Genomic DNA, 23,448 nt, shown 5'->3' on the forward strand with positions numbered 1-23,448 from the left:
TCTAAGAACAAAGGACAGTAACAGAAGAGCTCTGTGGCTTCAGGCTTGATCGCCTTTCAAATGACAGCGTTGGTTTCCCCAAAAGTGGGCGGGGCTGTAAAGAGACGTAGATTTGACTATCATCTATTCAAAAGCATTCTATTTATTCTAACGTAAATTACATGCCAGTGTTTGATCTTTTTATTTATTGTTTTTATTTTAAATCGTATAATGTCGGACTTTTTTTCCCGTCTGTGAGGAAAATAAATGGCTCAGAGCCTCAAAATACTGAAATCTGTATTTTTGAACATCTTTTTTTTCTTCTAATTTGTTATTCTTTTCTAAATAACACTCTGTTATTTACTCAACAATAACACACAATTATCCTTGTTTTTATTTATTCGTTTAATTCTATAATCTTGGGCTTTTTAGCTGTAAATAAAGTCACCGGAAACAGACCGAGGCCTATAAGGGACATTTCGAGCGATACACACCACAAACCCACTGAACAGATTACCCAAGATCCTCAGCTTGAAGCTCGTCGATTGGATGTTTTAGCCGCAATGCACGTTGGGATATGATGTCAATGCGATATGACATCCGAAAACATTACACAATTTTTTGAAAAAAGGTGTTCTTGCTTTTCTCTTTGGAAGTCATCACATAACGGCATTGTAATACACGGTTCGGCTGCATTAAATATTACATATCTGCCGTAGTTCTCTATTTATAGAGCCCTGCTGAGAGGACTTCTAGACAAACAGGAAGAACTGGCGCCAAAACTGAAAACGTGACGTGGATCATAAATATATCAACAATTAAACAACATCTTACATTTCTTTTCACACAATACGTCTCCTTGCAGTATCAATAGTAATTCGGCTTACTTTTATATTTGATCCAATCGGTAGTTAGGTTATATTTAGACCATAATGGTGCACAGCTGATAGAAAGGGACTTGTAGTTTTTAAAGATATTACTGATTTTCTTGAATATAAGAATGTAAATACTGAGTTGAGAGAATAGTCAGGGGATTTGGGTGATGGGAGACACATCTATGGAATCACAATTTCAATAGCTTACCATTAAATGACGGATATGCCTTTCTGTCTGTGATGTTTTACAAATCAGATATTAATGTGTAGAAGTAAAACATGAGAAATAGTATATCAATATCCTGTAAAATTATGTCAAAACATGAATAAAACTAGTAAACTACACATCTTCAGATGTTATACAGTACATACATAAGTGTCCTACACTAATAATACAAAGTTATTATTAGTATGCTTTGTACCTTGTGTGCACTGCCTAGTGGTTAAAGCACGTTATTGAATTATTTTTGTTGAATAATGTTATTTTTGTTGAATAATGTTATTTGATGAAAAAAAATATTAAGAGTACATGCTTTCATAGGGGGAAAGTAGAAGGTCAATGATAGAAATATAGAATATAAAAAATCAAGAAGATACTGTAAGTGATCTCTATAAAACAGTTTAGTGCTGGATGTACAAAGATATTAATATGAGGATGTGCAAAACAGAAAAACTAATTAACCTTTATTTCAACATTAAAGAATACTTTAGATTAAGGTCTTCTTTTAAATAAGAAAAAAGCTTTGGGGGTATCTACAGATACATATTAAGCCTGACAAAGTACTTAACGTCTAATATATTGCTTTCCTGCAATGTTAACTATGAAGCACTTATTTTAACTGATATTAAACACATTAATTATACTCTTATGTAGATAGAATAAGAAATGTGCAGAATGACAGTTTAATGCTGGAGGTATTCACACATATTGATAGATGTCTTGTAATGCACTGTTGAGGAACCTGAGACCCAAGTCTTTCATTCATTGCATAACTACACCGTAGTTGTGAATGATATGATATGTCAATAAACCTTTGAAAATCTTGAAAGGGATTTGCAAAATAGCAATTATATACAGTTTTTAATGAACTATTAGTAGAGAATAACGAGTAATGAATACACTTTATTACTCATTTCCATTCATGTCAATTGCAGATAAATGTTTAGTCTTCTCAAGCTCCAACTATCAAATATCTCTCCTGATTGTTGGCACTTGAAAATCACCTTCCCTGAACTTCACTCAGGTGTAACTAAAGTCTGATTTAAGGGTTGTTTATATTTCACATCATTAATCAGAATCTGCAAAGTAACTAAAATAAATGTAGTGGAGTAAAAATACCAGGTTAACCTCTGAATTGTAGTGGAGTAGAATTACAAAGTAACAATGAGCTGTCATGTGGGTATATATTAATGCTGCGCATTATGGACACAAGCGATTTTCACCCATTTAGTAATTACATGCTTTTCATTGTAGACACCAATGTGTTTCCTATCGCCTAAACCTCCAGGGCTGTACACAGTTTAACACTGTCAACTTCTAATTTTGGGGAAAACGTTTTTTAAAACTAGAATTCCCAGTAGAGACGTGCCATAGTAGAACATGTTGCGAAACACAATATCCAGCATGTGTAGTTCTGGGGGGGCGTTCGAGTCCAGTTTTGAATAGTCTGCCGTGGTTTCGTTCCATTTCAAAGAGCTTGACGCTCGGCGTAACCTTGGCGCACTGCCACTCCAACATCCAATCCCAGAGTTTGAAGATTAATCACGGGGTTTGTCAACGGGACTGTAGTCCCAAACGATAGCTGGGGATTATGGGTAGTGTAGTGTCTTCGGCCATCCTAAACTGAATTTTTCATTCATTCATGTTTATATGAGGATGTTGGAGTGATATACACTGATTCTAAGTTGACATGTTAATGTTCATACAAAATATAATTTCATATATTCGTATGTTAACAAGTGAACAATGTTAATATTGAGACCGATATAGAATGGTTACTACAGCAAATGTTACATGCTACTTTCATTGTAAGAAAGGAGGATGTAGTATATAGTGCCGCGCACATATACCATCAGGACGTTACTGATGGGGTGCGGCTGCGGAGTGATACAGTGTGTATGCAAGCCAGCATCTAGGGCGCATGGATGTATCATGACGGAAGACCTGATACGTAAATAAAGATACCTTATTACTCTTCATGACATGCGGTCATCTATATAACATAAAGGACTATTACTAGCGCCATATAGATAGAATCTATCTATCTATATGGCGCTGTCTAAGATAAGATCACTTTAACAAGATGCCTGTGTGCTTAGCACCAGGTTGCTATCATACCAGCAATGGGTCTTGCTCGTTCTTTCGCTTCCCGTCTGATGGTCCAGGAGCGGCTGGATCAAGTTAGCTACCTAGCTAGTAGCTAGCACGTTAGTTAGCATTACAGCCTTGTCATTTTTATTAGCCTTAATATGAAGTAACATCAAGTAACCCAACATGTTAAATAATAAGAGTAGTAATCATATTTCGTGAACCCTTTGAAGAGTACTGTCACCGGTGTGATCATTCTATAATACACAATTTAAGCCCGGGGGAGAAATGCTAACAATAAATTAGCATCTGCGATCTGTTCTACTTCATGCTATCTGCGCAAATGGTTGACATTAAAAAGACTAGGCAGTTCAGAGAGAATCAAAGGAAGGCAGACATGACATTCTTCTGGACGTGTTTCATTGTGGTGATAGTGAGGGTAAACTTTTGTTGACAAGACAGTAGTGACGGCCATCTTGGTGACGTGTGTTGTTCTGCTAGACCGGAGATGTAGTTCATTCAGCGTTTCACACAAACAAAAGAGTAACTTCACAGTTTTACGACACATTTTAATTTTTTTGACTTGCAAAATTATCTTTTAAATTGACAAACATCATATGTGTAATGGAGGAGGGGTGCGGGAGGAGACGAAAAGGAGGATACAGAGAGCAGACTACGCGGAAGTGTTTTCACCACTCGCGTATAAAAGCCCCGCCCCCACCTTCACAGCTGGTCCATTTCAACAGAGGAAAACCAACAACTGGAAGATCAGTGGAAAAGCGTCACATAAATGTCTAAGTGCTCACAGCTCCGTGGGAATTATTATGTGCAATTCATTTCTTACGGTTATACTAACAATTGAAGTCATGTTTAATGATCTTCAACGTCACTAAAACATAGCTATTAAGAAAGCTATTTCATAAATGGCTAGATCTTGATAAATAACAATTATTTGTATTGTTTTGTGTTGAGATATTCAGGAGATACATTATTTAAAAGTCACAGTCCTGAATGTGGGTTTGTGGTGAATGTGGGGATCTACAGGGCACACATGTTCAGAGTAAAGGCTTTCACATTACTATCATTTGATTGAAATGTACATTTGACACCAAAACGGAACACAAAAGCAGGACCAGCCATCATACATTGGATTCCTTGCCTAACAAGAGAAAGATTCATTCATTTAAATAAATATCTAACCAGAAATGTTCCGGTTCTAAAGAGTTATTCAGTTAAGCCCGATGAGAGGGGATACAGCTGAGCACATGTCATCAGTAACAGACGTTGTTTAAGAGTGACGTTTGAGTGAACGAGGACATCCCAATGAATACCTGAGGACTCCTCTGTCCTCACGTCACCTCCTCGTTTCTCTCGCTCGCATCTTACGGAGGCGGAGCTAAGACGCAAGGAAGGGAGGCGAGTGAGGGAAAGGAGGAGTCGAGGAGGGGTATTGGGATGAGGCTATAGAGACTGCAGCCTTCCTCAGGTCCTTTATGGAGGCCCTGATTGGGGATTGGGAGCACCTGAGGGAGAGGCTGGAGGGAGACAATCAGGGGGAGAGGGGGAGAGAGACACACACCACGGCACGTAACACACGAATGCTGCAGAACTCCCCTTCAGATGTCCTCAGGGTCTGCCATTTTGATGATTCTGTTTCCTTGTATTTCAGCCTCCACTGAGAGCGGTATTCTTTTAAGGAGATCATCACCAAAGCCTTTCTTCAGCTGGAAGTCGAGAGATTTCGCCAGAAGTCGAGACGCCACGACGAGCGTGAGCAGCTTCGCGTCTAATTCCACCTCCAGTTGAGTCTCCTTCAGCGTGGCTTTCTTGATCCCTCTAATCTTGAGAGTCACTTTCCGGATGCCGACACTTTGAACCTGCATGAAGACACGTTAAGGGTCAATGTTCAGGACGTGAGGAAACATCAGAGAAAGTCTTCAGATCAAGGTGAGGAGCATTTTGCTTTGGGGGCTAGTTAGCTTCCATATGATGTCTTCTGTGGAACAAGCCGCCAGGAAACATCATTTGAAACAACTTTTCAGGTTGGCCTAGTGTCAGCAACATCACCTTTTAGTTTGAGTTTGAATCATTATTATTCTTATTTATTCATTTTGTCTTATGTCGTCCTTTATTTTACCGAGAGGGATCATTACTTATTTTATTGTATTTTATTTGTATTATCACAGTCCAGATATGGTCCTGGACTCGGGCTCGAGTCGGACTCGAGTGCCGATTTTCGTGAATTCTCGCCTACTGTGACTTGGACTCGGACTTGTGAATTTCCCCCCCCAGGATGACTCGGACTCGACTTGTAAATTGACGCTCGGACTTGGACTCGAGCAAGTTTTCTCTGGAGTCTGATGTCCTCTATCCTGGCGTGTGCACCTGTGAGGCGAGTTCACGTACTGGGGCCCGCTATTCCAGTCTAGAGCTGTCTAGAGACACACCCCGCATCGTGCTGTATGCTTTCACACATTCTGCTTCCACATTGGAAAAGAGCAGCGCAACATACTCGTTATGTGGAAACAATATTGAAGAGAAGGCTCCGCAACACTTTACTCTAAGGATGGAGTTCAGACCTATAGGCTGTCTTGAACACTATCATCAGAGTAACGTGATCTAATCAATAAATAAAGAATCAGCCGAAAACACATGGCTACTTAACATGCAGAATGACGTCATTTTGCATGTTAAGCAGCCATGTGCTTTCTGGGGCTAAATCTTTATTGATAGAATTGAAACATTCACTATAATAATTGTAGCCTCCCCGGCTGAATGATGGTCAGACTCTCCAACCGATGATATCTGTTTATTGATCACCCTTGCTTGTATACAATCATTACCAACGTAAGAGCTTGTGCCCTTATCAGCCAGGTGCTAAAAACCGAATGCAACTATTTAGTATATGTTAATTTATTCGTCATCTATCCGTCATTATACGTGTTTACACTGCTCCTTTGTCCATTGACTTCCGGTAAAAGTTCCTTCAAAATAAGAGTCCCGATCTTTGTACTATCAAAATAAAAGTGCAAAACGAAAACTTTACCATAGAAAAATATTGGCATACAAATTTAATCACTTCTCTAAAAGGTAACTAATTTTAAATATAGTTAGACATATTAAAGGTAATTTACAATAATAATAATAATAATATTAGTAATAAGCTTTATATTTGTATAGCACCTATTACAAGAATTTTAGCCAAACTGGCTTCGCAGCAGTTCAATAGACAGGTTAGTATAACATGACAGGATGAAAGCAATGTAGAGGAGCAGCTACATTTCAACACAGATATCCACGAAGGTGAATACATGAAGACTTGTGACTTGGACTTGACTTGGACTCTTCTTAGGTGACTCGGACTTGGACTCTGACTTGACTTGGACTCTTCTTAGGTGACTCGGACTTGGACTCTGACTCGAAGAGTGGTGACTCGAGAGTGACTTGGACTCGTGAATTGGTGACTTCACTAAAACACTCACAGTCAGAATTTTATGATTTTGAGGAAAAAGTCAGAATTAGACATTTTGAGGAAAGCTGTCATCACAGATTAAACAGGTTTGACTGGAGGCTGCAGGTACCTTGGTGATTTTGGTGAACTTAGATGAGTTGAGAGTCACTCTCTCAGAGTATTTCATGTTGTTAAGAAGAAGGACGTCTCCGACTGAAAGGTCTTTGCTCTGCTTGATGGCCTCGTCCCACATGGTGACGCTGATTTCCTCATCTTCCTGAATCAGTTTGAAGCTTTGCAGATTTATCTTCTTCCCCTTCACTTTTTTGACGGGATCAATCTGAATGAAAAGTAGCAGAGTTTAAACAAACTGCCATTGTTTGATAAATATAATTGGTCCATTAGTTTATCTTTAGTTATCCGTCAATAAATACGTTTCTAAGATCTTGAAAAGGCATTTAAAAATGTTAAAGACACATTTGTTGAATGCATTACCAACCTAACCAGGCTCCAGTGCATGAAGTAGGTCTGCAGTTTGAACTCACCTGGGTGAGACGGTTCCTTTGACGCTGACGTATGTCTGGGGACGAGATGATTTGATGTCTTTAATGGAGGTAAGCGGACTCTCAGGATAAAGCAGACTCTCAGCTTCTCTCTCGAGCTCCTCCGGGACGATGACAGGTTTTGTTTCTGACACTTCGCTCGATGCGGTGACCGTCACATACATTCCATCTTTTATTAGATTCCTAAAGATGTAGGAGCTCCCCTCTTTGACTTTTCGATGGAGATCTTTTCCGTACAACATCAGTTTGACGCTGGCTGTCTCGTCGGCGACGCCCAGAAAAAAATAAAACGTCTTTCTCTTGGATGTGAGCAGCTCGGATTTTTTAACAACCTTCCCAACAATTGCTTCCGTCTCAAGAATTCCTCTGGATTTTAGATCACAGATGGATTTCCTCTGCTCACAAAGAAAAGAAAAGTATCAATGAACGTAAATACAGTAAATGTCTCAAAGCTGTAAGTGATCAATAAGATTTACCCATGGAGCTTTCCCATCTTGGGAGTCACGAGTCTTCGGTTTCTAACAGCAGGAAGAAATATGCTTACTTTATATCACACACAAGTGTTACGGCCGTGACTCTTTAATGATGAATGTTGTGAGTTGGGTAACTGCCGACAGGTGCCACAACGTCTCAAACCTCTTCCTCTCCAACTCTTACCTTGACAGGTTGGCTTCCCTCCTGCTGATCTTTAACAGGAGAAACAAACATCACTCAGGGTCTCGTTAAGACAACCAGCCCACCGGCAGCGCTAACAGAACTGAAGCTAATGTTTTAAACAACGGACGATGCACTTGATGTGATTGGCCCCAATCTAGCAACACTTCACCTACCTGCTGCAGGACTGGTTCCTTCCTCCGGCTCCTTCTTACGTCTCCTCTTCTTCTCTGGAACATTTAAAACAGGATTTACTCAGCAGAGCATGATTGTTCGACACCTATGTTTATTATGTAGCAGCTCATGGAGTCCTGTTGAGACCCCAAAGTCTTATGTTAGAAATGTAGAGTAGGGTCCCCATAATTAGTGCTTATTTATTGCAAGTAAGGAAGTTGTTGTACATGAGTTTTGGTCTTAATATGCTCTGCTCAATATGGGCCTAATAAGGCAGAACTACAAAAATAGTTATTCTTCCATAATAACACTTAACACATATGATCTCTTCTTATGAAACAAGACATGAAACTATAAGTGTTAATTGTGTCTAAATAACTCAACATTAGGTATTTATATCTAAGAAGATGTTCCCTATTCTAAAGTGAAGTCTTGTTCATCATAACCAATAAGCCAGTAGTTTGACTCTAATTGACCTGATCAGGTTCCCTATTCTAAAGTTGCCTCCTCTTCACACTTTGTAAATACATTATTGCACACAACTACTGAAATTAACCTCAACAGAACATGAACAAAGTAGGCACACGTTCAAATATCTGTTTTATTAATGAACCACTGAAGAGAGGTTCAGACACATACCAAAACATGTCAAGTTTCTCAAACATAATGCAGCCTGCACGTTTGAATAAAAACTGATTTTTGTTAACAGAGTTTATGTATTCGTGATCATACTTTGTGACCTGCTTGTATTTTCTTACACAATAGGTGTACTGTTCTCTCTATGTGTTGTACTGTCTCAGTGTGAACATAGATTAAACAGCCAGCCAAACTCTTTTGAGAGCCAGGGAATGAGCAGCCATGCTCCTTTATTGACTTATTTGCAGTCCAGTGACATTCAAACGGACTGAAACTATACAAAAAGAAGTTACAAGGCACTCAATGATCTCATACATGCAAGTGTAACATACACAGATTAACACATGGGACCGCTAAGTGTAAACAAGGTAAATATAGCTAATGCTGGCTGTTCAATAAGCATGTATACAGGCTAGTATGGCTAACGCTAGCATGTATGCTAACGCTAGCGCGAATGCTAACGCAAATGCTAGCGCGAATGCTAACGCATTTTCTCATTGTGTTTAAACCGTTTAAACATCTCCAAATGTCATCACATAAACACAATACATGTTACTAACCCCTACAGTGTAACTGTAAGGCTTACACTTACAGTCATTGCTTTTGGACGGAATTTACGCTTTTACTCTTCAGGTTGCAAAGGGAACATTTGTAGCAGTCTACTCATTGATGTCTACTGCCATGCTATTCAGTTCACTTTCTCCTACTTCCTGTACCCGGTTTCCTGTCTAACCTTCAGTACACATTTTACAAATATATAAATGTGCAAATGTGAAACATACAGGTCAATATCACCTTGCTATTGGTAGCTGAACTGTCAATACCCCAACACACATTCTTAGATATGAATACCTCATTTTGAATTATTTAGACACAATTAACACTTATAGTTTCATGTCTTGTTAATAAGTGTTAATATGGTATAATTACTATTCTTGTGGTACTACTGCCTTATTAGGCCCATATTGAGCAGAGCATATTAAGACCAAAACCCATGTTCAACAACTTCCTTACTTGCAATAAATAAGAACTAATTAGAGGGTTATTGAGGAAAAACTCTCGAACTAATGGCTTAGTACTTGTAGAATATGGTCATGTAGAATAAGGCATTAATAAGTGTTTATAATGACTAATAAAGAGCCAATATACTGCTAATATGCATCTTAATGAACAACTAGTTGAAGGTTAATCTGTGTACCTTAATATAAAGTGTTACCAAATTCTCTTAAGCAACTACTACTAGCTGCTCCGGCCCTCGCTCCTGACGGACTCCAACTTGTGTTTATTAATCAAATAAATAAATAAACACCAGGATAATGATGTGTTGTTGTTGAGTAAATAACAGTGTGGTTTAGAAAAGAATACAAATTAGGAGAAAACGATGAAACAGATTTCAGTTTTCTGAGCCCCTACTCTCCCCCTAACTGACGGCAACAAAAGTCCGACATTATTCAATTAAAATAAAGAATTAAAAACATTAAGTGTGATTTGATATTGAGTTAGAGAAAGGTTGATGAACGCTGTGAGTGGATCTGTGGAGAGCATTTCTCCGCGGTCCCAACTCCTCTATTAGCAGCGTTCAGGGAGCTCTAAGTCAATGGGACGCCCTGATAGTTGAAACTCTACGCTAAAGGCCCCCCCCCCTTGTGTTGGAAAGAGACGACAGGGACCCTGACATAACGTCAGCATAGGCTGAGTTGGGAGTGAGAATGTGTTGACAAGGGGATTTTACTTCCTCTTGACACCGTCGGTTATTTACAAAAAAACTCCTAAATATATTGTTATTGTGCTTCTGTCTTTCTGTGTATTTTCTTCTGTAAACTCCCTGAACGGGCCGCTCGCTCTCTTTTCTTGATCGCCCTCTCGCATACGGGAGAACACTTCACTGTCCCACTTTATTGTATGATTTCTGCCATGTCTCTACCACTTTAATTTGATTATCTGCGGGAATAAGAGGGAAACAGAAGGACACTTTATAAACGTAACATTTTAAAATGTTAAAACACACATTTGGCATCCGTATTAGTAATTTGTATTCATGTTAACGTACTGGTGTTCTTCAGTATGTTCTGCAGCTCAGGGTAAGTCTCCTGGATGTCCTCATCAGTTTGGAGGAGCTTCAGGAAGGGTTGGCACTTCTCCTCTCCTTTGTTCATGATCTTATCCACCAACGCCACAACGTGGCCCTCATCATCTAGTTTGTTGATGCTTTTCAGATTGTTGTACTCACGTCGAGTTATCAACTTGTTCTGCTCAGCTTTGTTGAGGATTAATCTGTAGTCTGCGACCAAAGCGTCCACAATGGGTGTCTTATTACTTGTCAAAATGGCCTTGGCTGCCATGCTGAATCTGACAGGGAGAAAAACACCACGCATAGTAAATATATTGGTCTATTGTTTTTCATCATAATCTGGCACCAAAATAAAATGTATCATTTTTTTATTTACTCACGAGTTAAAAGCAACAATAAAAACAGCAACGCCCTTCAGGATGAATCCATATCGCTTTAAAATGTAGTTTAACTATCTAGATTGAATCCATGCTAACCTGCTATCAGCTACCTTTTAGAACTACTTAATAATAATAATATGTATTTATAAAGCACCTTTCGTTGCTAAAAGCAATCCAAGTGCTACAGGAGGTGTAAGAAACAAATAAAAGAAACAAAAGTTTGATCAAAGGCTTTTTTTAAAAGAAAGGTTTTGAGGGCTTTCTTAAAGGCTTCAGTGGTCTGTGGAGTCCTCAGGTGGTCTGGGAGGGTATTCCACAGGTGAGGAGCAGCTGCACAGAGAGCCCGATCCCCCATGGTGCAGAGTTTGGTCCTGGGGGGGCGAAGCAGATGGTTCGTTGTGGAGCGGAGGTTGCGTTTGGAGGTTTGTGATGTGAGTACCGTAATTTTCGGACTATAAGCTGCGCCTTTTTTCCCATTTTTCGACCCTGCGGCTTATATAACGGTGCGGCTAATCTATGGATTGTTACAGCTAACGGCCACTAGGGGACCTCCTAAATCTATGGATTTGACAGGTTACAGTCCACCACCTTTAACTCTATGGGCTCTATGGCCGGTCCGCGCCCCCCACCTTTAAGCGGCGGGCTCCAGCAGGAAAAGCTGGAGGCCGGAAAAGAGTGAGACAGGTAGCGCGCAAAAGTAAAAGTGGAATCGAGAGTGGTACGAGAGACAGAACGAGAGCAAGACAGACAGACATTACGAGAGCGAGACAGTTTGTCCCCGTACCACTGGTTGAAAACCACTGCTGTAGATCACTGCCGGTACGTGCGCTGGGAGCGCACCGTTTAAGTTTGAAAGTTGAAAAGTGTGTGTGTCTGAAACGCTATGTGATACAGTACAGTTTACACAGCACATATTCTGTAGCTACTATTGCACTAAATGCTAACACTTGAATACGTTATGCAAATATGCAACTTGTTTGTTGAAATGTTAATAAATGGGAGCTTTCTCAAACAGCCATCTCTTTCCCGACAATCCCCTCTGTGCACGAACCCTTACATATGGTAATTAAACATTAAAACACCTGCGGCTTATAGTCCAGTGCGGCTTATATATGTACACATCATTCAATTTAGCTGCTGCGGCTTATATTCAGGTGAGCCTTATAGTCCGGAAATTACGGTAGTTATTTTAGGTATGATGAAGGAGCGTTCCCGTGGATGCATTGATGGGTCAGTAGTGCAATCTTGTATTTGATTCTGAATGAGACAGGAAGCCAGTGGAGGGAATAAAGGACGGGTGTGATGGGGTTGTACTTTCTCACCCGCGTCAGGATCTTAGCGGCACTATTCTGTACCTATTGGAGTTTCTGAAGGCTCCTGCCAGGAGTCCCGATGAGGAGAGCGTTACAACAGTCAAGCCTTGAGGAAAAGAAGGTATGGACCAGGTGTTTGATGTGGGTGTCAAAGGTCAGATGTCGGTCAAATCGTACACCCAGGTTGGTAACTGCTGTGGAGAGGGGTATGTTTTGGCCAGAAAAGGTGATGTGGGTTATGGGGGATGGCTGGACCTGGTTCGGTGTGCCAACTAAAATAGCTTCTGTTTTGGAGCTGTTTAGCTGAAGGAAGTTTTGCTGCATCCAAGCCTTTATCTCCTCAAGGCAGGTGTTAAAGGATGTTGATGGGAGCGGTGATGATGATGGTGAGAGTGAGGAAGCATGTGGGATAGGGTCTGTCTTTATGGCTGCGTGTCATCAGCGTAGCAATGGAATGATATCCCATGCTGGCTGATGACACGGCCAAGGGGCAGAGTGTACAGGGTGAACAGAGTGGGCCCGAGGACCAACCCTTGAGGGACACCACGGGTGACAGGGTGTGTCTGGGACCTCGCACCTCCCAAGGAGACATACTCTTTTCTTCCAGACAGGTAGGACTGGAGCCAGCTCAGGGCGGAGTCAGAGAGTCTGATGGTGTGTTTGAGGCGCTGAAGGAGGATGTTATGGCCGACAGTGTTGAATGCTGCAGTCAGATCCAGGAGGATGAGGAGAGATGGGGAACCAGGTTCAGCCCCCATCAGCTGGTAGTTTGTGACCCTGACCAGAGCTGTCTCAGTGCTGTGTGGGCGGAACGGAAACCGGACTGGAATTTCTCAAAGAGCCCGTTTAGTTGGAGATGGGCCTGTAGTTACCAAGGACGTCTGGGTCTAGGGTGGGTTTTTTGAGAAGGGGTCTGATGACGGCAGTTTTAAGAGCAGATGGAACATGACCAGCCTTGAGGGAGCTGTTGATGACGTCGGTGATCATGGGACTTATTGCAGAGATGTTGGATTTGACAAGGGCTGTGGGTAGAGGGTCTAGTGTGCAGGTGGAGGGTTTCATCCTGCGGATGATGTCCTCAACCCCTTTCTGAGAGATCTCCGTGAAGCAGCAGAGCGGTTGGAAAGTCCCAGGCTGTGGGTTGACAGTAGGGACAGACACAGCGCAGGGGGTGGAGAGAAGAGAGCGAATAGTGGGAACTTTTGTCCTGAAGAAAGCAACAGAGTTATTGCACTGCTCCTCTGTCGATGTGTGAGGGAGTTTGTGGCTTGAGGAGATGATCAATAGTAGAGAAAAGCTGCTTGGAGTTTCAAGGATATTTACTGATCATGTCGGAGTAGAACTGTGTCCGTGCTTTTTTGAGTGACTTTGAGTAGGTTTGTTGATGATCCTGATTGGCTAATCTGTGAACAGTGAGTCCAGATCGTGCAAGATGCCGCTCAAGTACACGCCCAGCTGCCTTCATGCCACGTAGCTCTGAAGTGAACCAGGGGGCTGAGCGTGAGAAGCTGTGGGGCGCTGTGGATTTCAGTGGGGCGTTGTGAAATTGTCTGTGTCGATGTGTTTCACATTTCTGAAATGGATTTGAAGTTTGGGCTTGATGTGGTGAGGCAATTTGAACTCCATTGAAACAACCTTGTGATCCGACACTCCCAGATCGTACACCAACAGATTTGTGATGGGGGCAGAGTCAGTGATGACCAGGTCAAGCGTGTGCCCACTGGTGTGCGTGGGGACATCAACATGCTGTTGGAGGTTGAGAACATCAGGTAGTTGTAGGAAGTCAGCTGCAGGTTGGCGGGAGGGGGTGTCAACATGTATGCTCAAATCCCCGAGTATGACAGTATTTGCAGACGTAGTACAGACAGAAGAAAGAAATTCAATCCAGGGTTTCCGTTAGCCGGTAATTACCGTTTTTTAGCTGGTAACATTTATAAAAAAAACTAGGGCCACCAGGGTGGGTGGAGGGGGTCTGGAGGACGGGTTTTGGGCTGACAGCCCAGGAGCACAGCGGAGGGCCCGGAAGGGATCTCAGGTGGACGGCCCGGGGGCAAGGCAGAGTCCAAGGTGGGGGGTAGCCATAGTGGAGTTTGGAGTGTGACTGTTTGAGGTTGTGGACAGGTGTCTTTTATACTGATAACGAGTTCAAACAGGTTCCATTAATACAGTTAACAAGTGGAGGACAGAGGAGGCTCTTAAAGAAGAAGTTACAGGTCTGTGAGAGACAGACATCTTGTTTGTATGTTATTGACCAAATACTTATTTTACACCATAATTTGCAAATAAATTCTTTAAAAATCAGACAATGTGATTTTCTGGATTTTTTTCCCCTCATTTTGTCTCTCATAGTTGAGGTATACCTAGGTAGACCCTCCAGAAAAACGCGATTCTGCAATCGCAGAATTTACCGCATAATCAGCAAAATGGCGCATATTTATCAAAAGGCCGCATAATCCCCGCATTTTTCCACACAAAGTTGAGAAGAAAAAAAAGTTAACTCGTCTTGACGTGACGTCATCAGCTCGCGCATCACAGAATGTAAACAACACTGTATAGAGCTCATTTACCGACGAACATTTCTACTAAAGACCGGGCAAAAAGTGGGGGGAAACTATTCTGCACCCCGTGCAACTCTGTGTTGGAGCATAAGAGAAAGTCGACGGGGACGACCCACTTTGATTCATTCAAACATTCGAAAATGCTTTCTGCTGCTGCGGACAAGAAAGCCAAACAACTCACATTCACCGAGGCATCAACCTCCAAAACCCTTTAGAGGGCTACAAGAAACGAAGTGAGTAGCTACAAGATTGAAGCTGGTCAGATAACGAACGAGTAAATGAAAACAGAATGAGGCGGAGAAGTGTGTGTGTGTGTGTGTGTGTGTGTGTGTGTGTGTGTGTGTGTGTGTGTGTGTGTGTGTGTGTGTGTGTGTGTGTGTGTGTGTGTGTGTGTGTGTGTGTGTGTGTGTGTGTGTGTGTGTGTGTGTGTGTGTGTGTGTGTGTGTGTGTGTGTGTGTGTGTGTGTGTGTGTGTGTGTGTGTGTGTGTGTGTGTGTGTGTGTGTGTGTGTGTGTGTGTGATTAAAATAGCCCAATTGCTTTTACAATAAATAAACATTGAATGTGTTTAATTGAATAGTAAAGGGGTTTAACGTTGGGGGCAGGTTGTGTGTGAGAGAGAATAAATAAGACAGCCCAATATTTAAAAAAATTGTTATTCTTTTCCCCCGCATATTTAGCATATTTCCTAACTTCCCGCAATTTCACCGCATAAAATCACATAAAAACCCCGCATGTTTAATTTAAAAATGCATAATTAAGGAATTTAGCCCGCATTTTTCTGGAGGGTCTATCTAGGATGAAAATTACAGGCCTCTCATCTTTTTAAGTGGGAGAACTTGCAAAATCGGTGGCTGACTAAATACTTTTTTGCCCCACTGTACATCACTCAATCAGTTCTCCCATAGTACAATAGCCTATCCTCATGTTGTGAGCTTGGACTAATCCACTTTAGTGTTACAGGCATTTTCAACCTCCTGAGACATCTCAGGGAGACTATCACAATCTAGTGACATTACAAAAGCAATGTGATCTGACATTGATGCCTCATACACAATCTCAATTGATCTTACAATGTCCTGGGCATTAGCCGTGCTTATGCAATGGTCAAGCCATGAAGTTGAATGCCAGGCCTCGCTTATATACGAGTAGCTATCTGTAGGCAGAAGTATTTAGCTTGATAATATAAGATTGTTATCATCACAGAACTGTAGCAGATGCTTAGCAAAGGACCTTTTGGTCTGATATGTCAGCATTCATATCCCCCACTCCATGAACACTGGTGGAATGATTATCAACAATAAAAGAATGTATAAAAGCAAGTCTGTTCAGGTGTTCCTCTTCATTATGCTGTGACTCATATGGTGTTTCTACATTGAGAATGCTAAACTCCTTGTTATTCATTTTGATCTGTACAGCAACACACCAGTCAACTTCAAGCCTGATGACATTAATGACAGCGTCCAGCTTGTTGTGCCACAGGATAGCCCCGCCCCCTGCTATCCTTCCTCTCACTATTCCCAGAGATAGGTCCGTAGTGGACTCCCCAGCCCCGTGAAAATTGTCATTAAGAGAGTTCAACTTTCCCAAGTCCTGCTTTGGTAAGAAAGTTTCTTGCAAGCATAAAATGTCACATGTTTGTAGCAAGTTGTCCACCACTACACGTCGGATCCTATCAGCAGCGCTGTTGCCCAGGCGCAGCCCGCGACAGTTAAATGATCCAACCCGCATAACGTTTAGCTCAGCAGCTCAGCCGTTTGTGGAAGCGAGTCATTTATTGAAAAATGAATCTGAACTTTTCGTTCCTTTACGATTATAAACTGAAGCAATATAAAAATGAGCCCCATTAAGGGTGCTACCTTGTACGGATGCCACCTGTTAAGAATGCCACCTTGTAAGGATGCCACCTGGTGAGGATGGAGCACCTGGGCGTCTCCCTAGGGAGGTGTTCCAGGCACGTCCAGCTGGGAGGAGACCGAGGGCAGACCTAGGACCAGGTGGAGGGATTATAGTTGAGGCCTAAATTATTAGCCCCCCACGAGTTATGGAAAATGTTCCGAAAATTCTTCCCAATGTTTCCAGTGTTGATAAAACTTGATATAATCAAAAATTCACCAGTGCTATGTAGTAGCTTTTGGTACTTTTAGGGAAATAAAATACGTTTTTAGGCTTGCTTTATGTCAAATATAGTGAAAAATGGGTTGGTCCAAAATATTAGCCCCCATGTAAATTTTTGCTTTCAAAACACACTTAATCAACCAATCAGCTTTCAAACCACACCTAATCAACCAATCAGCTTTCAAACCACACCTAATCAACCAATCAGCTTTCAAACCACACCTAATCAACCAATCAGCTTTCAAACCACACCTAATCAACCAATCAGCTTTCAAACCACACCTAATCAACCAATCAGCTTTCAAACCACACCTAATCAACCAATCAGCTTTCAAACCACACCTAATCAACCAATCAGCTTTCAAACCACACCTAATCAACCAATCAGCTTTCAAACCACACCTAATCAACCAATCAGCTTTCAAACCACACCTAATCAACCAATCAGCTTTCAAACCACACCTAATCAACCAATCAGCTTTCAAACCACACCTAATCAACCAATCAGCTTTCAAGCCACACCTAATCAACCAATCAGCTTTCAAGCCACACCTGAGCATTAATCAGCATAAAAGGGAGAGTGGCACATCAGAGCCAGACTGAGGTTTGCCCGTGAACATTTGAAAGGTAAAGATGAGTTTTGGAAGTCTGTGCTTTTTTCTGATGAGACTAAACTGGAACTGTTTGGGCACATGGATGTTGCTTATGTTTGGCGAAGAAAGGGAGAGGCCTTCAACCCTAAGAACACATCATGCTGTGGGGCTTTATTGCAGCCTCAGGCACAGGGAGCCTTGCTCGGATGCAAGACATCATGAAACATTTAATTGATCTTGACATTTTGAGGGATAATATGAACAAATCTGCTCTTAGTCTTCGCTTAGGTCATCGCTGGGTCTTCCAACAAGCCAATGACCCAAAGCACACATCAAACTTGGTCCAACAGTTCCTAAAGGACACCAACACCAGGGTGCTGGAGTGGCCCGCACATAGCCCAGATCTTAATCCTATTGAGAATCTGTGGCGGGTGCTCAAAGTGAATGTCCATGCTCGGAAACCACGCAATTTGGACCAGCTGGAACAATTTGCAATGGAAGAATGGGCCAAAATCCCTCAAGAGACCTGTGCCAACCTATTAAAGAACTACTCTAAGAGGTTGTTGTCAGTTGTGGCTCAGAAAGGGTACACTATTGACTATTAATGGCCTGGGGGCTGATATTTTTTGAACAACCTATTTTCCCCTATATTTGATATAAAGCAAGCCTAAAAACGTATTTTATGTTCCAAAATGTACCAAAAGCTACTAAATAGCACCGGTGAATGTTTGATTATATCAAGTTGTATCAATGCTCGAAACATTGGGAAGAATTTTAGGAAAATGTTCCATAACTCCTGGGGGGCTAATAATTTAGGCCTCAACTGTATGTCTACCTAGGACCAGGTGGAGGGATTATATCACTACGCTGGCCTGGGAGCACCTTGAATCCCCAAATCAGAGCTGGTTGAAAGCTAGAGTGATTTTTTTCATTTGGAAGTTAAATGCATTAATCTGGTGCACTTTGAGGGCAAAATGAAGGACTATGGATACATCTCTCAACAACACCCATGTGAGACAGAACTGTCAACAGATATACTTTTTCTTTATGCATATTTTACTAATCACTCCCCCTTTTAAATGGTATTCTTGTTTTACTGTCCTATAGTATGAATTGGAATTCCCCCCCTGTCGATGCTCAGAGGGGCTCATCACATAACTTTGCGTGGGGCCATATATTGATATCTTAAATCTTAAATTGTATTTTATTTAACTATAATTCATGTGCAATGTCTTATCTATGCTGCTGTGACGATAACATGTCCCAAATAGGGATCAATAAAGTTTATCTTTATCTAATCTATCCTCTTACTCACGGTAGTCAGTCCTTCCAGTCCGGGTTTTCTGTTGATCCAGTCCGGGTTTTCTGGGTGATTGTGGATCTGTTACTTTCGGTTTCTGAAGCAAGAAAAATACAAATAACTGGAGAAATATTCCGAGGCGGAGGGATAAAACGTTTTTTAGAGATTCAACGACTCCACTTTTGAGTTTTTACAAATACAACCATAGTTTTTACCGAGCAATAAGAGTGTGTGGCTCCGAGATCTTCCTGCGGTTGTTCTGCTGCAATGGATGGCAGATACTGAATGTTGCCGCCAAACCTGCAACCAATCACAGTCTAGATGGGCGGGTCTGTGGGTGTTTACCTGAGAGGAAACCGGTGTCACATTACTTCTAACTTTAAAGAGTCCTCTCCTGCGGATGTTCAGGTGTATATCAGTATGTAGTGTCTCTACTTTAAAGAGTCCTCTCCTGCTGATGTTCAGGTGTATATCAGTATGTAGTGTCTCTACTTTAAAGAGTCCTCTCCTGCTGATGTTCAGGTGTATATCAGTATGTAGTGTCTCTACTTTAAAGAGTCCTCTCCTGCTGATGTTCAGGTGTATATCAGTATGAAGTGTCTCTACTTTAAAGAGTCCTCTCCTGCTGATGTTCAGGTGTATATCAGTATGTAGTGTCTCTACTTTAAAGAGTCCTCTCCTGCTGAGGTTCAGGTGTATATCAGTATGTAGTGTCTCTACTTTAAAGAGTCCTCTCCTGCTGATGTTCAGGTGTATATCAGTATGTAGTGTCTCTACTTTAAAGAGTCCTCTCCTGCTGATGTTCAGGTGTATATCAGTATGTAGTGTCTCTACTTTAAAGAGTCCTCTCCTGCTGATGTTCAGGTGTATATCAGTATGTAGTGTCTGTACTTTAAAGAGTCCTCTCCTGCTGATGTTCAGGTGTATATCAGTATGTAGTGTCTCTACTTTAAAGAGTCCTCTCCTGCTGATGTTCAGGTGTATATCAGTATGTAGTGTCTCCACTTTAAAGAGTCCTCTCCTGCTGATGTTCAGGTGTATATCAGTATGTAGTGTCTCTACTTTAAAGAGTCCTCTCCTGCTGATGTCCAGGTGTATATCAGTATGTAGTGTCTCTACTTTAAAGAGTCCTCTCCTGCTGAGGTTCAGGTGTATATCAGTATGTAGTGTCTCTACTTTAAAGAGTCCTCTCCTGCTGATGTTCAGGTGTATATCAGTATGTAGTGTCTCTACTTTAAAGAGTCCTCTCCTGCTGATGTTCAGGTGTATATCAGTATGTAGTGTCTCTACTTTAAAGAGTCCTCTCCTGCTGATGTTCAGGTGTATATCAGTATGTAGTGTCTGTACTTTAAAGAGTCCTCTCCTGCTGATGTTCAGGTGTATATCAGTATGTAGTGTCTCTACTTTAAAGAGTCCTCTCCTGCTGATGTTCAGGTGTATATCAGTATGTAGTGTCTCTACTTTAAAGAGTCCTCTCCTGCTGATGTTCAGGTGTATATCAGTGTGTAGTGTCTCTACTTTAAAGAGTCCTCTCCTGCTGATGTTCAGGTGTATATCAGTATGTAGTGTCTCTACTTTAAAGAGTCCTCTCCTGCTGATGTTCAGGTGTATATCAGTATGTAGTGTCTCTACTTTAAAGAGTCCTCTCCTGCTGATGTTCAGGTGTATATCAGTATGTAGTGTCTCTACTTTAAAGAGTCCTCTCCTGCTGATGTTCAGGTGTATATCAGTATGTAGTGTCTCTACTTTAAAGAGTCCTCTCCTGCTGATGTTCAGGTGTATATCAGTATGTAGTGTCTCTACTTTAAAGAGTCCTCTCCTGCTGATGTTCAGGTGTATATCAGTATGTAGTGTCTCTACTTTAAAGAGTCCTCTCCTGCTGATGTTCAGGTGTATATCAGTGTGTAGTGTCTCTACTTTAAAGAGTCATCTCCTGCTGATGTTCAGGTGTATATCAGTATGTAGTGTCTCTTCTTTAAAGAGTCCTCTCCTGCTGATGTTCAGGTGTATATCAGTATGTAGTGTCTCTACTTTAAAGAGTCCTCTCCTGCTGATGTTCAGGTGTATATCAGTATGTAGTGTCTCTTCTTTAAAGAGTCCTCTCCTGCTGATGTTCAGGTGTATATCAGTATGTAGTGTCTCTACTTTAAAGAGTCCTCTCCTGCTGATGTTCAGGTGTATATCAGTATGTAGTGTCTCTACTTTAAAGAGTCCTCTCCTGCTGATGTTCAGGTGTATATCAGTATGTAGTGTCTCTACTTTAAAGAGTCCTCTCCTGCTGATGTTCAGGTGTATATCAGTATGTAGTGTCTCTACTTTAAAGAGTCCTCTCCTGCTGATGTTCAGGTGTATATCAGTGTGTAGTGTCTCTACTTTAAAGAGTCATCTCCTGCTGATGTTCAGGTGTATATCAGTATGTAGTGTCTCTTCTTTAAAGAGTCCTCTCCTGCTGATGTTCAGGTGTATATCAGTATGTAGTGTCTCTACTTTAAAGAGTCCTCTCCTGCTGATGTTCAGGTGTATATCAGTATGTAGTGTCTCTACTTTAAAGAGTCCTCTCCTGCTGATGTTCAGGTGTATATCAGTATGTAGTGTCTCTTCTTTAAAGAGTCCTCTCCTGCTGATGTTCAGGTGTATATCAGTATGTAGTGTCTCTACTTTAAAGAGTCCTCTCCTGCTGATGTTCAGGTGTATATCAGTATGTAGTGTCTCTACTTTAAAGAGTCCTCTCCTGCTGATGTTCAGGTGTATATCAGTATGTAGTGTCTCTACTTTAAAGAGTCCTCTCCTGCTGATGTTCAGGTGTATATCAGTATGTAGTGTCTCTTCTTTAAAGAGTCCTCTCCTGCTGATGTTCAGGTGTATATCAGTATGTAGTGTCTCTACTTTAAAGAGTCCTCTCCTGCTGATGTTCAGCTGTATATCAGTATGTAGTGTCTCTACTTTAAAGAGTCCTCTCCTGCTGATGTTCAGGTGTATATCAGTATGTAGTGTCTCTAATTTAAAAAGGGGTTGTATTCTCCAAACTTTCATTGTTAATCCCTCATGACATCCAGCCAGTCCCCCCTCCAGTGAAGAATGGTTTGGCTTAACCTCCTGTTGTGTTTGTATCCCACCCCTTACTTTGCTGTTCCCGGAATCATCCAGATGTTTTTTTTTAACACCCTTTCAAACTGTAAATAATTTATCAGACGACTGGTAGACCTGAAAAACTGCATTAAATATACAAATAATAGATACTGAACACAATACTTTTTTTGTATTTTTTTTTATCAGAACAGAACAAATTCAAAGAATATTAGAACATCAATAAGAATAGTTGTGTGTGTGTGTGTGTGTGTGTGTGTGTGTGTGTGTGTGTGTGTGTGTGTGTGTGTGTGTGTGTGTGTGTGTGTGTGTGTGTGTGTGTGTGTGTGTGTGTGTGTGTGTGTGTGTGTGTGTGTGTGTGTGTGTGTGTGTGTGTGTGTGTGTGTGTGTGTGTGTGTGTGTGTGTGTGTGTGTGTGTGTGTGTGTGTGTGTGTGTGCGTGTGTCTACATTTTGAGAAAAAAATTCATCTTTTGAGAAAAAAATACATCTTTTGAGGAAAAAGTCAGAATTTTTAGAAGAAAGTCAGAATTTTGAAAATATGGTTTTGTTTTCTGACACGTTTTGAGTGTCCTGACACACCGGGGACGCATATTTATGTATAAAATACATCAGAAAGTGCATTTTGCATCATAGGAGACCTTTAAGACAGATTGGATATGTTCAAATGTGGAGATACATGTTATCTAGTGTTTAAAATCAGTTTCTGTGTTTCGAGGGGCGTCTTTTATGGTCAGAAGTGTGTCAGGGTCATTGCACATGAATTTAATTTGGAGATGTATTAAATAAGGTTAACTGGAACAGAGAGCCTGAGCAGTGAGACATCAGAACGTGTTTTCACATGTGTTGCGTTCCCTCCTGGACTAGGGGTACAAAGGGAAGTAACAAAATATAAAAATAACCGGGAGAGAGAAAAAAGAGAGGAAACTGATTTCTGAAGACACAAGGTGATATTTTAATCAGTCAAAAAGTAAAAACCAGCCAATTCACAACGTAAACTAATGATAAACAAAAAAAACGTTCTTATCAAAGAAAGTGACTGAAGTACACTGGAGCACATCTCCTAACAATTAATAAAACACAGGTTCAACTCTAAGGCCTCACACAGAGACACCACACAAGCTGCACTGGTCACACATGCAGCCAGAGGAAAGAGAGAGAGCCTTCCTCAGGTCCTTTATGGAGGCCCTGATTGGGGATTGGGAGCACCTGAGGGAGAGGCTGGAGGGAGACAATCAGGGGGAGAGGGGGAGAGAGACACACACCACGGCACGTAACACACGAATGCTGCAGAACTCCCCTTCAGATGTTCTCAGGGTCTGCCATGTTGATGATTCTGTTTCCTTGTATTTCAGCCTCCACTGAGAGCGGTATTCTTTCAATGAGATCATC

General features: G+C 41.4%; 3 protein-coding genes across 3 annotated transcripts in view; all 3 read right to left on the minus strand.

Annotated features, from left to right (window-relative positions):
- LOC307017666 (uncharacterized protein) overlaps positions 1–23,448 on the minus strand; it is a 108,251-nt gene that overhangs the window by 17,747 nt on the left and 67,056 nt on the right. The gene's annotated exons all lie outside the window — the stretch shown is intronic.
- The window catches only part of LOC307018353 (uncharacterized protein), a gene marked incomplete at its 3' end in the record, with an annotated part of 48,094 nt that continues 31,326 nt past the window's right edge, over positions 6,681–23,448 (minus strand). Inside the window, exons 2-8 of the mRNA XM_079648584.1 lie at positions 10,691–10,989; positions 8,007–8,060; positions 7,834–7,862; positions 7,653–7,694; positions 7,159–7,571; positions 7,048–7,051; positions 6,681–6,953 (exon numbers count right to left, since the gene is read on the minus strand). Of these exons, the coding sequence (XP_079504710.1) occupies positions 6,681–6,953; positions 7,048–7,051; positions 7,159–7,571; positions 7,653–7,694; positions 7,834–7,862; positions 8,007–8,060; positions 10,691–10,982 (1,107 nt within the window). The 5' untranslated portion in view covers positions 10,983–10,989. The remainder of the gene's footprint in view (positions 6,954–7,047; positions 7,052–7,158; positions 7,572–7,652; positions 7,695–7,833; positions 7,863–8,006; positions 8,061–10,690; positions 10,990–23,448) is intronic.
- On the minus strand, positions 18,983–22,114 carry LOC307018354 (uncharacterized protein; the record flags this gene model as incomplete). Its single annotated transcript, XM_079648585.1, has 3 exons — positions 18,983–19,068; positions 19,187–20,562; positions 22,095–22,114. The coding sequence occupies 3 exons, from the start codon at positions 22,112–22,114 to the stop codon at positions 18,992–18,994; spliced, it is 1,473 nt and encodes a 490-aa protein (XP_079504711.1). The 3' UTR covers positions 18,983–18,991.

This window comes from Notothenia rossii (genome assembly GCF_949606895.1).
Source record: "Notothenia rossii genome assembly, chromosome: 9".
NCBI classification, from domain to species: Eukaryota; Metazoa; Chordata; class Actinopteri; order Perciformes; family Nototheniidae; genus Notothenia; species Notothenia rossii.